Consider the following 12,499-nt stretch of genomic DNA (forward strand, 5'->3'; position numbering starts at 1 on the left):
CTGACGTGGCTGACAGCCTTAGTGGCAGGACCCCCCCTGAAGAAAAGGGGAGAGGGGAAAAGACCTGCAATGTGGCAAAGACACTCCATCCACTACATGATTATGCATGAGCTTATGCATATTTATCATCTGGAAAGTATAAGATGGAGGCACATAAGGAGAAAGGGAGCAGACCCGAAGCAGCCCTAGCACCCCTGCTATGGAGGAGGGTAAAGACTAGGTGTGGCCAGGAAACCGGAGAGGGGAAACGCCCTGCCTGGGGTTGGATGGTGGCATGGAGTGTGAAGTGGTGAAAAGCTAAGAAACTGCCAGAGCTGCCGGGCTTATCAGACCCAGAAGCAAGCCTCTTTCCCAGACCGTCCTGCAGCTCTGCCAGTACCACACCCGGAAGCAAGCCTCCTTGCCTGCCCACATTCTCCAGACCTCCAGCCAGAGCCTGCTTCAGAAGTAAACGGGAGGGGAACTTGAAGTGTCCTGTAGTAGACAGGTCCATGCACCCCTAAAACGTACCTAACAAACTTAGAAGTTCAAAAATTTAACAAACAAGATGGATATTAGAATGTACTTTTATAAAATATGTTTACTTTTTATAGAACTTAACTTATTGGTTTTATGACTGTTTTCAGTTAAGCAAGCACTGCATTTTGAAGACATTTTCAAACTGATTTTATATTGTTATAAGGGTGCAAGTAGTAACTTCATTAAAAAGAACTAATATTTATCTGGTATTAAAGGACAATTGCACAAGATATTTGTACATTTTACATTTCTGCTTTAGGAAAGGCTGAATTCAGTACAAAGTCAGTATAAAAATGAATATTCTGAATTATCTGCTTCTTGTGTATTCCAGAACGTTTTTTTGACTTGATTCTTAAATTTATAACAAACTTGTAGACACAGCCATTTTTTGCTCAGGTTAGAGGATGCCTCAGAAGTTAAAATCATTTTACATGTAAATATTGTAAACAAATAATGATAGCTTAAAATGAGCTTTATGTACCTGTTCATCGTACCGAGAAATATAACATTTTTATAAGTGAATAAAGCCTCTTGGTATACAAAGTTAATGGCTTTGGGAATGCTTCCTTTCCTGTCCAGCCCCGAGGAGACATGGATGTTTTGTCTCCCTCCCAGTCCAACTCTGAAAAGATTTGTCATTCTTATGGTGGTTATATATAATATGGCTCAACTGGTAGTTTTACCTCTAAGTCAGAATAAGGAGTTAGTGTTCTACATCCTGTTTGAGTTTTGTATATGGCTGCTGAATATTTGCTGTTCAAATAGTGCAAAATGAGCAAGAATTAAGTGAAGCTATTTTAATAGGTTTATTCTGAAGTAGGCCACAATGTAGGCCATCATTGACACCACTTGGAAATATAAGCTTCTTAAAACAGTAAATGCTTTAGTTTGACTGAACATTTCTGTTGCTATTGTTTTTCTCTGCCTTATCTGTCCAAGATTATAAATTGCCTTATTTATATGTTTAAAGTTGAGACTAGTTAGTTTGTTTTCTTATTACTTAGATCAAGTGTTCTGATTTGTTCTAAGATTTGTTCCATGTAAACTGCCACCCGGCAGTAGTTATTACTGTTAACTGTGAACCGGAGTGATATGTATTGTATACAGGAACTCCGGTATATAAAAACCATAAATAAATAAATAAATAAATATTGCATACCTCAACACATATGGATACAGACTGCTTTGGTGACCATTCTTATTTACAATCTAGCAGGCCAGAAAAACTTTGTATTTTTTTTTCCCAGTAAAAACATTTAAACCACTGTAATGTATTCTTCCTTAATGTTTAGTTAAACCTAAGATCTTTTTTTCAGCACAACAATACCTCTAAAATCTGAGCAAATAGTCCTGTTCTTGGGGAGTATGGGTAACAAAACACTCCAAGAACCGTTATATTGTCTATTTTAATACAATATAGCTTTGGATTAGATGCCAAATTGAGCAGACACTATTTTCCTAGGATAAATAGGCAATGGGTATCAGACAGCCTTGATGCAATTCATTACTCATCTTCTGTTTGTAAATCCAATACTTGAATAATAAACTATCCAAGCATAACCTATATTCAGGGCCTCTAGTTTGCCATGATTTCATGGCTGTGGCATGGCAGAATTTGCTCCAAGAATTTGCCGTAGCAGCTTGGCAGACTGCCCCTCTCCTTTTTTATGATCCTGTCTGTCTGTTCATTTAGTTGTCACTGCCTCTTTTCATTGTGGCCTTGGCTGCCAGTGCTCATGCTGGATTGAGCTGCTGTGCCTCTGTCCCCTGCAGTCTGGGCCACAGTTCACCACGTCTTCTCTCTGCTAGAGCGCAGGTCACTGAAGTCTTTCTTCCTTATGACCTGGGCTACTAGTGCCGCTCCCTGCCACTGCTTCTGTCTGATGTGATGTAGGCTGTTAATGCATCTCTCACTTGTGGCTCAGGCTGCTGGTACCTCAGATTGCCACTGCCTTTCTTTGCTTCAGTCTGAACATTCAGTGCCTCTCTCTTCTGTGGTCCTGGCTGTCTATTCCACATGCTGCTGCTGTCTCTGTCTCTGTTTGTCTTTCTGCTATTTTTGTAATGTTTTCTTCTGGAACCAAGGGTTTCCACCAGGACTATCAAAGTAGTGGGTGAGATGGATGGTTGCTCAGGGCATAAGGTTTGGGTGAAGGTGGGGGGTCAGTCTACCAGAGCTTACCTGCTGTAATGATAGGGGGGGGGGGGGAGAGAAGGAGGAGGACTCCCATTCCCTCCCCCCAACCACCTTCGACAGCCCTGGCTGCCACCACAGTTTTTTTTTCTATTGCATGGTGCTAGCAGGAGCAAAGAGGTACCTATGGCGCTTGTGTCATTGGAACAGAGTTGATGATAGATAAGAAACTGGAAGTGTGGGAAGGTGTGAAGATGAAGGAATGAGATCCTGGTGTATGGGGGTCGACACTGACAGAAGGTGGCAAGAGTAGAAGAAAGGGTGAGATGAGAGGAATAGGAAACTGAAGATTGAAGGATGAGATGAAAAAATATGCTGACATACTGGAGGGAAAGAGAGAAGAGATGTTAGATTGGGGAATAGACTTGGACAAGAAGGACAGAGGCATTTTAGAAGGGAAAAGAGGCTGTTGCCAGAAGATGAGGTAAAACTAGAGAGAAAAGGGGAAAAAGGAAAAAATTGGACAAAGAAATCATGAAAAATAAGAGGAAATTCAGATGAAAACAACAAAAATTGGAAACTCATTATTTTTAATGAAATTTAAAACTTGATTGATTTTTTTTTTAATTATTGTAGTTTTGATCCTTTAGTTAATGCCAGCTCACAAAGCTTTTCTCCCATAGACACAATGATACTAGACCTTGAGACCATTTTTATGGAAAGTAAAACAAATTGATGTTAGTTTGATTATATTACCTGTTTCAGTAACTGAATTTAATTTCATTTTTCTCAGAGCTCATATACATCATATATACAGCATTTGAGTCAACTTGCAACATTTTCCTACTTAAAGTAAAAAAAAATACTATCTATATAATTTTTTTTTCTTTTTGACTCAGCAGTTTTCTCCTGCTCCTTTGGACTTCCAGTTCAATTGGAAGTAGCTTCTATTGGGCAACAATATTGTGAACCTTCATTCACAATTACCTGGGGTATTTCCCCTATTTTATTTATGTATTTATTTGAAGAGTTTTATACACCGTTATTCGGAAAAGCCATCATAACGGTTTACATAGTGAACAAATTTACATGGAAGTTTGAGATATTCTTATAACATGGTGAACAATACAGTAATAAACATAATATAACAGTTCTAGGAAGTAATATAAGGTTGGAAGAGGAGGTAAAAATATTAGATTGTAGATTATAATAATTAGTTCATTTGAGAGTTGGTATGAGCAGATGATTGGGGTCTGTGAAGAATTTGCGAAACAGTACAGTTTTTAGGTCTTTTTTGAAGGTTTTTATGTTGTGTTGAGTTCTTAGGTCTTCAGGTAGAGTGTTCCAAAGATTGGGAGATGCGATGGAGAAGGCTCTCTCTCTTGTTGATGTTAGATGAGCATCTTTGATGGTGGGGATTAATAAGTAGTTTGAGATATTGGATCGTAGATTTCTTGAGTAGTTTTGAAGAGTTATGTTAAGGGTGTTTAGCCCTTGATGATCATTGTTAAGAATTTTGTGGATGATAGTCATGGATTTGTATGCGATTCGTGCGGTAATAGGGAGCCAATGAAGAGAAGACAAAATGGGCGTAATATGGTCATTTTTTTTTGTTCCAGTTAGAACTCTAGCAGTGGAGTTCTGAAGTATTTGGAGTGGTTTGAGGGAAGAGAAGGGTATTCCCATTAGTAGGGAGTTACAATAGTCGAAGGTGGAGAAAATAAGAAGTTGAAGGACGGTTCTGAAATCATCAGTGTTGAGAAATGGTTTTAAATGTCTTAGGGTTAGGAGTCTGTGGTATCCTTCCTTGGTTTTATTTGATATGTGGTTCTTAAATGACAGATCTTTGTCAATGATAATTCCAAGGTTCCTGGTGTGGGTGGTAGGAATTATAGTTGTCATATGTTTGTCTGGAATTATCAGGGGTGGAGGAACTGGATTTTGTTTTTTATCCATCAGAATAATTTCGGTTTTGTCAAAATTGATTATTGTAGGTGTCTTCAATTGATTTTCTTATGGGGATCAGAAGCTGTATGTCATCAGCATATAGGAAGTGTGTTTTTTTGTTTTTTTGGAGTAGTTGGCAGATGGGGAGAAGGTATATGTTGAAAAGGGTAGCGGATAACGCTGATCCCTGGGGGACACCAGTGTTGAGGTTGATCATTTTTGAGGGGTTGTTGTTGATTATTACTTGGTAGGTTCGATCAGAAAGATAGGAAGAGAACCATTGTAATGTGGTGCTTGTTAGTCCAATTTGTGAAAGATGTTCTAACAGTATCTTGTGGTTTACTGTGTCGAAGGCGGCTGAGAGGTCAAGGAGTAAGAGGAGGTATTTTTCTCCTTTGTCAAAGCCTCTTAAAATAGTGTCATTTAGAGAGATAAGGAGAGATTCTGTGTTAAGATTTTTCCTAAATCCATATTGTGATGGGGGTAGGATTTTGTTAGATTCAAGATAGTCGTCGAGTTCAGTATGTACAACTTTTTCAATGGTTTTGGCAATGAACGAAAGGTTTGAAATTGGGCGGTAGTTGGTAAGGAGTTCAGGATCAAGGTTGTTCTTTTTTAGGATTGGTTTGATAGCAGATTTTAGGCATTTGGGGTAATTTATAACTTTCCCTAATCTATTGCAATGATGGTTCTTGGCTGGGAGCCTAAGCCTGCAATTTCCTCTGGAACCCAATGTATGTACTCCCTAGTTTTATCCAGTAGATGTCACCCCTTGCTCTCCCAGAGGCTATGAGTGCTGCCTCTGCAACATCCCCAACGTCAGCTGATCTGGAGAGCAAAAGGTGGACCCAGGAATTGAATCTAGATCATCCACATAGCAGTGTACAGCACTGTTACTGAGTCACTGGGCTATCTCCAAAATATGAAAGATTAACTTAATTTACATATTTATTTAAATGTGCTGCAGAATGAAAGGGATCTGTATAATTGGCCAGGATCTAACACTTGCCACAGAATTGTCCAGGAATGCTGCAGGAAACAGGGGCCATACTTATGTTTTCCAGAACTATACAAAGTGCAGATTTAAACAAATAAAATATTTTTTCTTCACAAAACCTGTTCCTATGGGAGTTGTCAGCTCATTCAGGATGGGGATTGGTCTAATCTAGGGTGGAGGCTGGGGTTTGTCTATTTATGATCTGACCAATATTCAGTAGGCCGTTTAGTGTACAAGTTATTCAGGTAAAGTTAGGTACATAACTTGTCATGCATATTCAGCGGGATAAACATTCCACTAAATAAACTTGCTATATGTAGCCGGATAACTTTTAAACCTAACCAGCTAAATTTTAATATAGCTGATTTAGATTCTAGTTATCTCTTGTGGCTGTATAAAATGTTAACTGGATATCTTTAAAGGTATCTGGCTATGTAGCACTGTCAAAAATTTAAAACTATTAAATAAAGATAACCAGCCATCCCTTCCCTTGGCTCCTTCCCCTACAAAGTATCTGTAATGCCTTCCTTACCCTTACTCCTAAAAATATTAACACCCCCCTCCCCTCCTGTCCTGGTATATTGTCAATGTTCAAATCTGGTGGCTACCTTCCTTCCTTCCCACCCACTCACCTGCAAGGGTATACTATTTTGCGGCACCCCCCACTCCTTTTCCCCCGACCTTCCTGAACCCCTCCCCCCGATACCTTAAGTTAGATTACCAGGAGCAAGGGACTCTTTGCCCTGATCCTGGCATCTCGGCACTGCTCAAAAACAGACAGCATTAAAGCGTAAACTTACATTAAGCTTCTGAGCAGGTATAAAGTTTTCCGACTAACCAAGCTAGATATACCTGATATTCAGCTAGGTTAGCCAGATAACTCATCCCCTCCCCCAGAATGCCCCTGAAACATCCCTTTTTTATCCAGCTTAAATTCTAGCCGTGTAACTAGTTATCCGGCAAAAAATGACTAAATATAGCTGAGTAAGCCATTTAGATGGATAACTATTATTTATCTGTCTAAATGACTTTTGAATATGGACCTCCATATGACCTAAAAACATTACCACAACTGGGAGGCTGTTATGGAACTCTGGTTATGAGATGCTTGCTTGAAAAAATGAAGGTGAACTTCTGATTAACAGAAAAACCTATTTCAGGCTTCTTGCTATTTAACTATATTATTATTTTTTGTCTGCAGCGGCTGGCCTCTGTGGGACTGGATGCCAAGAACACAGTCTGCATTTGGGACTGGAAGAAAGGCAAAGTACTGGCAACAGCTACTGGACATTCAGATAGGGTAATAATACAGAAACAAAAACTGATTTCAAATAAAAACTGCTTGGCCCATTTAGGAACATAGACACTAAAACTCATATTAAACATTTTACATGAATGCTACAATGCCACTTAACACAAGATGCGCTAAAATATTTTACTCTCCCACTAAAATGAAGCCTATGAAGCAAGCCCCCCAAAATGTGTGGATGCTAACTCAAAAACTGTAACTTGCACATGGTTAATATTGAAATCACTCATGCTACATGGCCCAAAGTAAAAGGACCAGCATCCCAGACCCCTCCAAAAAACCCCTACCCTCTCACAATATAAGACCAGACCTCTCCCATCAATGAAAGGCCTCCATCAGTCAAGGCAGCCCAACCCATCAATATACATTGTCTAGAGCTTTCTGTTAGGTGATGAATTATATTTAAATGAAAAAACAAGTTAATTAATGTGGCCTGACCCATCGTGAAGGCAACACTTCATATCAAGGCAACCCCCTTTTATCAGGACCATACCACCACCTAGACCTCCCAGCATCATCAAGACCACCCCCTTCCCCTGCAACATCCAGATCTTAACATCCTTAACATCCCCCTGCAACATCCAGATCTTAACATCCTTAACATCCCCCTGCAACATTCAGATCTTAACATCCTTAACATCCCCCTGCAACATCCAGATCGTAACATCCTTAACATCCCCCTGCAACATCCAGATCGTAATATCCTCCTACAAAAGCATTCATCCAGCACTCATCTACACCATTCAACCATCCAGCATTCACCTTTTCACCTTTTGACAGCAACCTACGACCAATCCCCTCCACCAGCAACCTCCGAGCACCCCGCCTCCTCCAGCGACCATCCAGCACTCGTCTCCTCCAACGATCATCTAACACCCGTCTCTTCAAACGATTCATCCAGCACTCTCCCCTCCAGCAATCGTTCAGCACTCATCTATTCCAGCAAGCATCCAGCACCCTTCTCCGCCAGCAATCACCCCAGCACCCATCGTCTCCTGCACTCATCAACCACCCTGCTCTCATCACTCCCAGCAACATCCCAGCACTCATCTCTTCTAGCAGCAATACTTCACTCCACGGTCCTAACCGTCATCCATTGTCATCCAAAAAGACAACATGCTACAAACCTTCCCTATTCCAATTATCCCACGCTCCCTACCCTACAGAGCTAATCCACCCATGCTCAATCTACGTTCAAAGAGATCCATGATTCCAATCATGATCTCCCCTCTAACCCAATTCCTAGGCTTGTCTTTAATCACCTTAACCCTTCTCAACTCGCAATCACTCTCAAAAAAATCTCACTTGCTCAACGACCACCTCCTGGACACCCAACCGGACATCTGTGCCATTACCGAAACTTGGCTGAAAAACACAGATACTGCCCTAATTAACCAACTACCAATACAACTATATGATTTCTTCTCTATCCCCAGACCTAAAAAAAGAGGGGGAGGAATAATGTTAAATGCTAAAAAAGAACTGAGACTATCCCAGCAAGCCTTTAAATCAATGACCAAACTAGAAATCGGACTATTCAAATCCACCCAGCTTCAAATCTGCCTTATATACGCCCCCCCCCCCCGGGGCTACTAGAAGCCGACCCCTCTCCTCTCATTGAAATTATAGCCAAACATATCAACACCAACTCCCCCGCTATCATTTTAGGAGACTTCAACATCCATGTTGACTCCCCCTCTCCCTCATCCAATTGCGAAGCCCTTCTTTCCTCCCTCCAGGCTATTGGCTTCAAACAAATTATAAACAATCCCACACACAAGGCAGGCCACACGCTTGACCTGATATTCACGAATGAAACCATCTCGCCCATCTCCCCGCCTACCTGTTCCCCCATCCCTTGGTCAGATCACTCGCTGATAGTTACAGAATTATCAATAAAACAAAAACAGACTCCCATTGTCACTAAATCTTCCATCCAATTCAGGAAACCATGTTCCATGGACACACTCAGCAACAGCCTTGCCAAAGACCTAACTAACCTGGACCTCTCCGATGCTGATACTGCTATTAACTCCTGGCAAACTGTCACGCACTCAGTAGCAAACATAATCTGCCCCATGTCTTCAAAAGTTATCAACCCAGCCCACACGAGCAAAAAACCCTGGTTCTCAACCGAATTAAGAAAACTCAAACAAGACCACAACACAAAGAACGCTGGTGGAAGGATCCCTCCCCTACCTCATGGGCTTCCTATAAAACTGCAATGAGCTATTATAGGACCTCCATTCTTCGCACTAAACGAGATTTCTACGCCAAAAAAATACACGGCTTCCTGTACGACCCAAAAACTCTTTTCTCATATGTTGCAGCACTCACCACCCCTGTTCCTCCTACCTTCCCAGAAGAAGAAGCCCAAAACAAATCTACTGAGCTGGCAATCTTCTTTGACAAAATCAAAAATCTACTTGCCCCTCTGACAACATCCAACATTTCATCAAATTCCCCGCCTCCACTCAGCCAGAATCTCTCACCAACTATCCACAAACAGATGCTAGAATCTCTTGAACCCACATCATCCCTGGAAATCGAATCGATAATCAAGAATATGAAGCCTTCATCACATCCTTTGGACCAAATACCGACCAAACTCCTTCTCACCATTCCTAACACCATTGCTAAACCTCTGGCTGACATCATAAATTGCTCCCTCACTCAAGGATCTGTCCCTGACACTCTAAAAATTGCTTCTCTGAAACCCTTACTAAAATAACCCAACCTGGACCCAGATAACTCTGTAAATTTCCACCCCATTGCAAACTTACCTTTTATAGCCAAGTTAATGGAAAAGCTGGTCAACATCCGACTCACAGACTACCTTGACTCTCACAACATTCTCTACCCTTCTCAATTCGGTTTCAGGAAACGCCTAAACACAGAATCTATCCTCCTTTCTTTAACGGACAACATCCTGATGGGCCTTGACAAGGGACAATCCTACCTTCTAGCCCTTCTCGACATTTCTGCGGCGTTCAACACTGTAAACCATACTATCCTCATCAACCGTCTAATGGAAATAGGCATCTCTGGCTCTGCACTGCTCTGGTTTAAATCCTTTCTGAACAACAGGCACTACAAAGTTAAAATAAATGACAAAGAATCCCACCCCATACCTTCTAAACAAGGAGTACCTCAGGGTTCATCTCTCTCCCCTACCCTATTTAATATCTATCTACTTCCTTTATGCCAATTACTTAATAGCCTCAACCTCACCCACTTTATATACGCAGACGACGTGCAGATCCTAATCCCCATCTCGGACCCCATCTCCACTACTCTAAACTTTTGGGACAGTTGCCTACACGCCATCAACCTCCTTCTCTCGAGCCTCAACCTGGTCCTTAATACGTCCAAAACAGAACTCCTGGTCATCACCCCTAGCAATAACAACCCCTTCACCAACAACACAATTATTCCACTAGCAAGCCAGGTTAGAGACCTTGGGGCCACCCTTGACTCTAGATTGAACTTCAAAAAGTTCATTAACACCACAAATAAAGAATGCTTCTTTAAGCTACAGGTCCTAAAGCAGCTAAGACTGCTCTTACACTTCCATGATTTCCGTTCAGTTCTTCAAGCCATACTGTTTTCAAAGATTGACTACTGCAACGCACTACTACTCGGTCTCCCCGCCTCATCTACTAAACCTCTACAGATGCTACAAAACGCAGCGGCCAGGATCCTTACAAACATACGACGTAAGGACCACATCACACCAATCCTAAAAATCCTACACTGGCTACCCATCCATTATAGAATACTCTTCAAGACTCTTACCATCATCCACAAATCTGTCTATCAGCAATCCACACTCCAACTCTCCACTCCTCTCGAACTACATGTTTCCGCAAGGCCGATTAGATCCGCATACAAAGGCTCTCTCCAGGCTCCCCCAATCAAATCCTCGGTTCACAACTCCATTCATAAACGAGCACTATCGACAGCGGGACCGCTCCATTGGAATTCACTACCCCCGGATCTACGCCAGGAACATTGCCTTCTTTCCTTCAGAAAGAAACTGAAAACATGGCTGTTCGCACAAGCATTCAGCTGAAGGAGCCTCAAATCAACCAGTACTGACTCTCTCACCATCCCCCCCTCCTTCCTACCAGTTTTCCCCACCACCTTGCCTCGTCTCGCTCCGGTCCCTGCCCTCCCCTCACCCACCTGGTTCCTCCCCTGCTCCTTTACCCACAGGAAATGTTATGCTTCTTTACCCCGCAGAAATGTTATCCTAGTAACTGCTTATGATAAATTTCCCACTGAATCAGGCAACTCTATGTTTAACTATATATGTACCACTACTTAATCTACTGCTCGCTGCTCAACCATATTACTCTCCAGTTGTATTCGTTTGAACTTCTTCTTCCTCTCTCCTAACACCCAAGTTTATACTCCCTGTTTATTGTAACTTTGTCTTCTCCATAGTTGTTAGTGGTTTTTCCCCGAGTTCCATTGTAAACCGGTACAATAAGACTTGTCTTGAGCATTGGTATATTAAAATAATTTAAATAAATAAATCTTCATCAAGATCAGAATCTTCCATCAAGGTTGACTCTCTTATCAAAAGTGACTCTACCGCATTACACTCCTCTAAAATTGAATCTTACCATTTTTGAGGGCCTTGAACTTCACTTGTTAAATCTTAGGTCTTAGTGGACACGCACAAAATAGCATGTATAGGACAGCATAGCACATTTCACACGCACCCGGTAAAGCCTAATTTACATACAGCATTGTATAATTTGAATACAGGTAGATGATAATTTTAGTATGTGCCTGCTAATGTGTTGAGGGTCTGGTTTAGCATGCATGCTAAGCTATTACTGCATTACATGCTATTTTTTATATATACTGAATGGCCATTGCATGCATGCTAAGATTTAATGCATAAGCACTTTAGTTTGCCCATGTTTCTTACCTACTATATTACTGCAAACCAGACTTAATCTCTGATTTTATCCTTGCTTTCTTGCCATTAAGCATTATCTATGCTTCTCTTACACTTTTTTCAATTTTGATACTGTTTTCCCCCACTGTGGTTTTTGTTTGCCAAGGTACTCAGTGAGTAATTTAGATCCCACATTGAGAAGTGTTTAAACAGTCTTGGAAGTGATGGGTGGAAGCAGGGAGAAACATGTAGCTCTCCTGTATCAGAGAATGAACTTAGTAGAGAAGTTTCCAGAAAAATCCACTAATGTACCTGAAAAAGACAAGGAGATTAACAAGGGTGAATATGAAGATACAGAGAGGCGATATAGCAAGGGAAGAAACAAAATTTGGAAGGTCCTTCTCTTGGATGGATGAAGACTGTTTTCTTCTATATTGTTGTCATTCCTCAAATTAAGTCAGACTATCTCTGTACAGTATTTATGGGGTCTATACTACAAAGAATCTACCCTTCTAATTATGGAGTTAGGCAGCTAGATCACAAGTGAAAACTTTCCCTGCTGATCAACTAAATCTGTCCTTCACAGCCTGTGGAGTGCAACAGTAAAGATTAGGACTCTCTGGAATGTAATGATTGTCTCTGTATCTGCTATTTTTTTAAATTCTTTCAACTTACAAACGAAAT

The 12,499-nt window shown here is 41.1% G+C and overlaps 1 protein-coding gene across 1 annotated transcript in view; it reads left to right on the forward strand.

The window, feature by feature from the left end:
• EML6 (EMAP like 6) overlaps nucleotides 1-12,499 on the forward strand; it is an 815,949-nt gene that overhangs the window by 76,257 nt on the left and 727,193 nt on the right. Inside the window, exon 3 of the mRNA XM_029593447.1 lies at nucleotides 6,799-6,897. Within this exon, the coding sequence (XP_029449307.1) occupies nucleotides 6,799-6,897 (99 nt within the window). The remainder of the gene's footprint in view (nucleotides 1-6,798; nucleotides 6,898-12,499) is intronic.

The sequence above is a fragment of the Rhinatrema bivittatum genome, chromosome 3 (genome assembly GCF_901001135.1).
Source record: "Rhinatrema bivittatum chromosome 3, aRhiBiv1.1, whole genome shotgun sequence".
NCBI lineage: Eukaryota > Metazoa > Chordata > Amphibia > Gymnophiona > Rhinatrematidae > Rhinatrema > Rhinatrema bivittatum.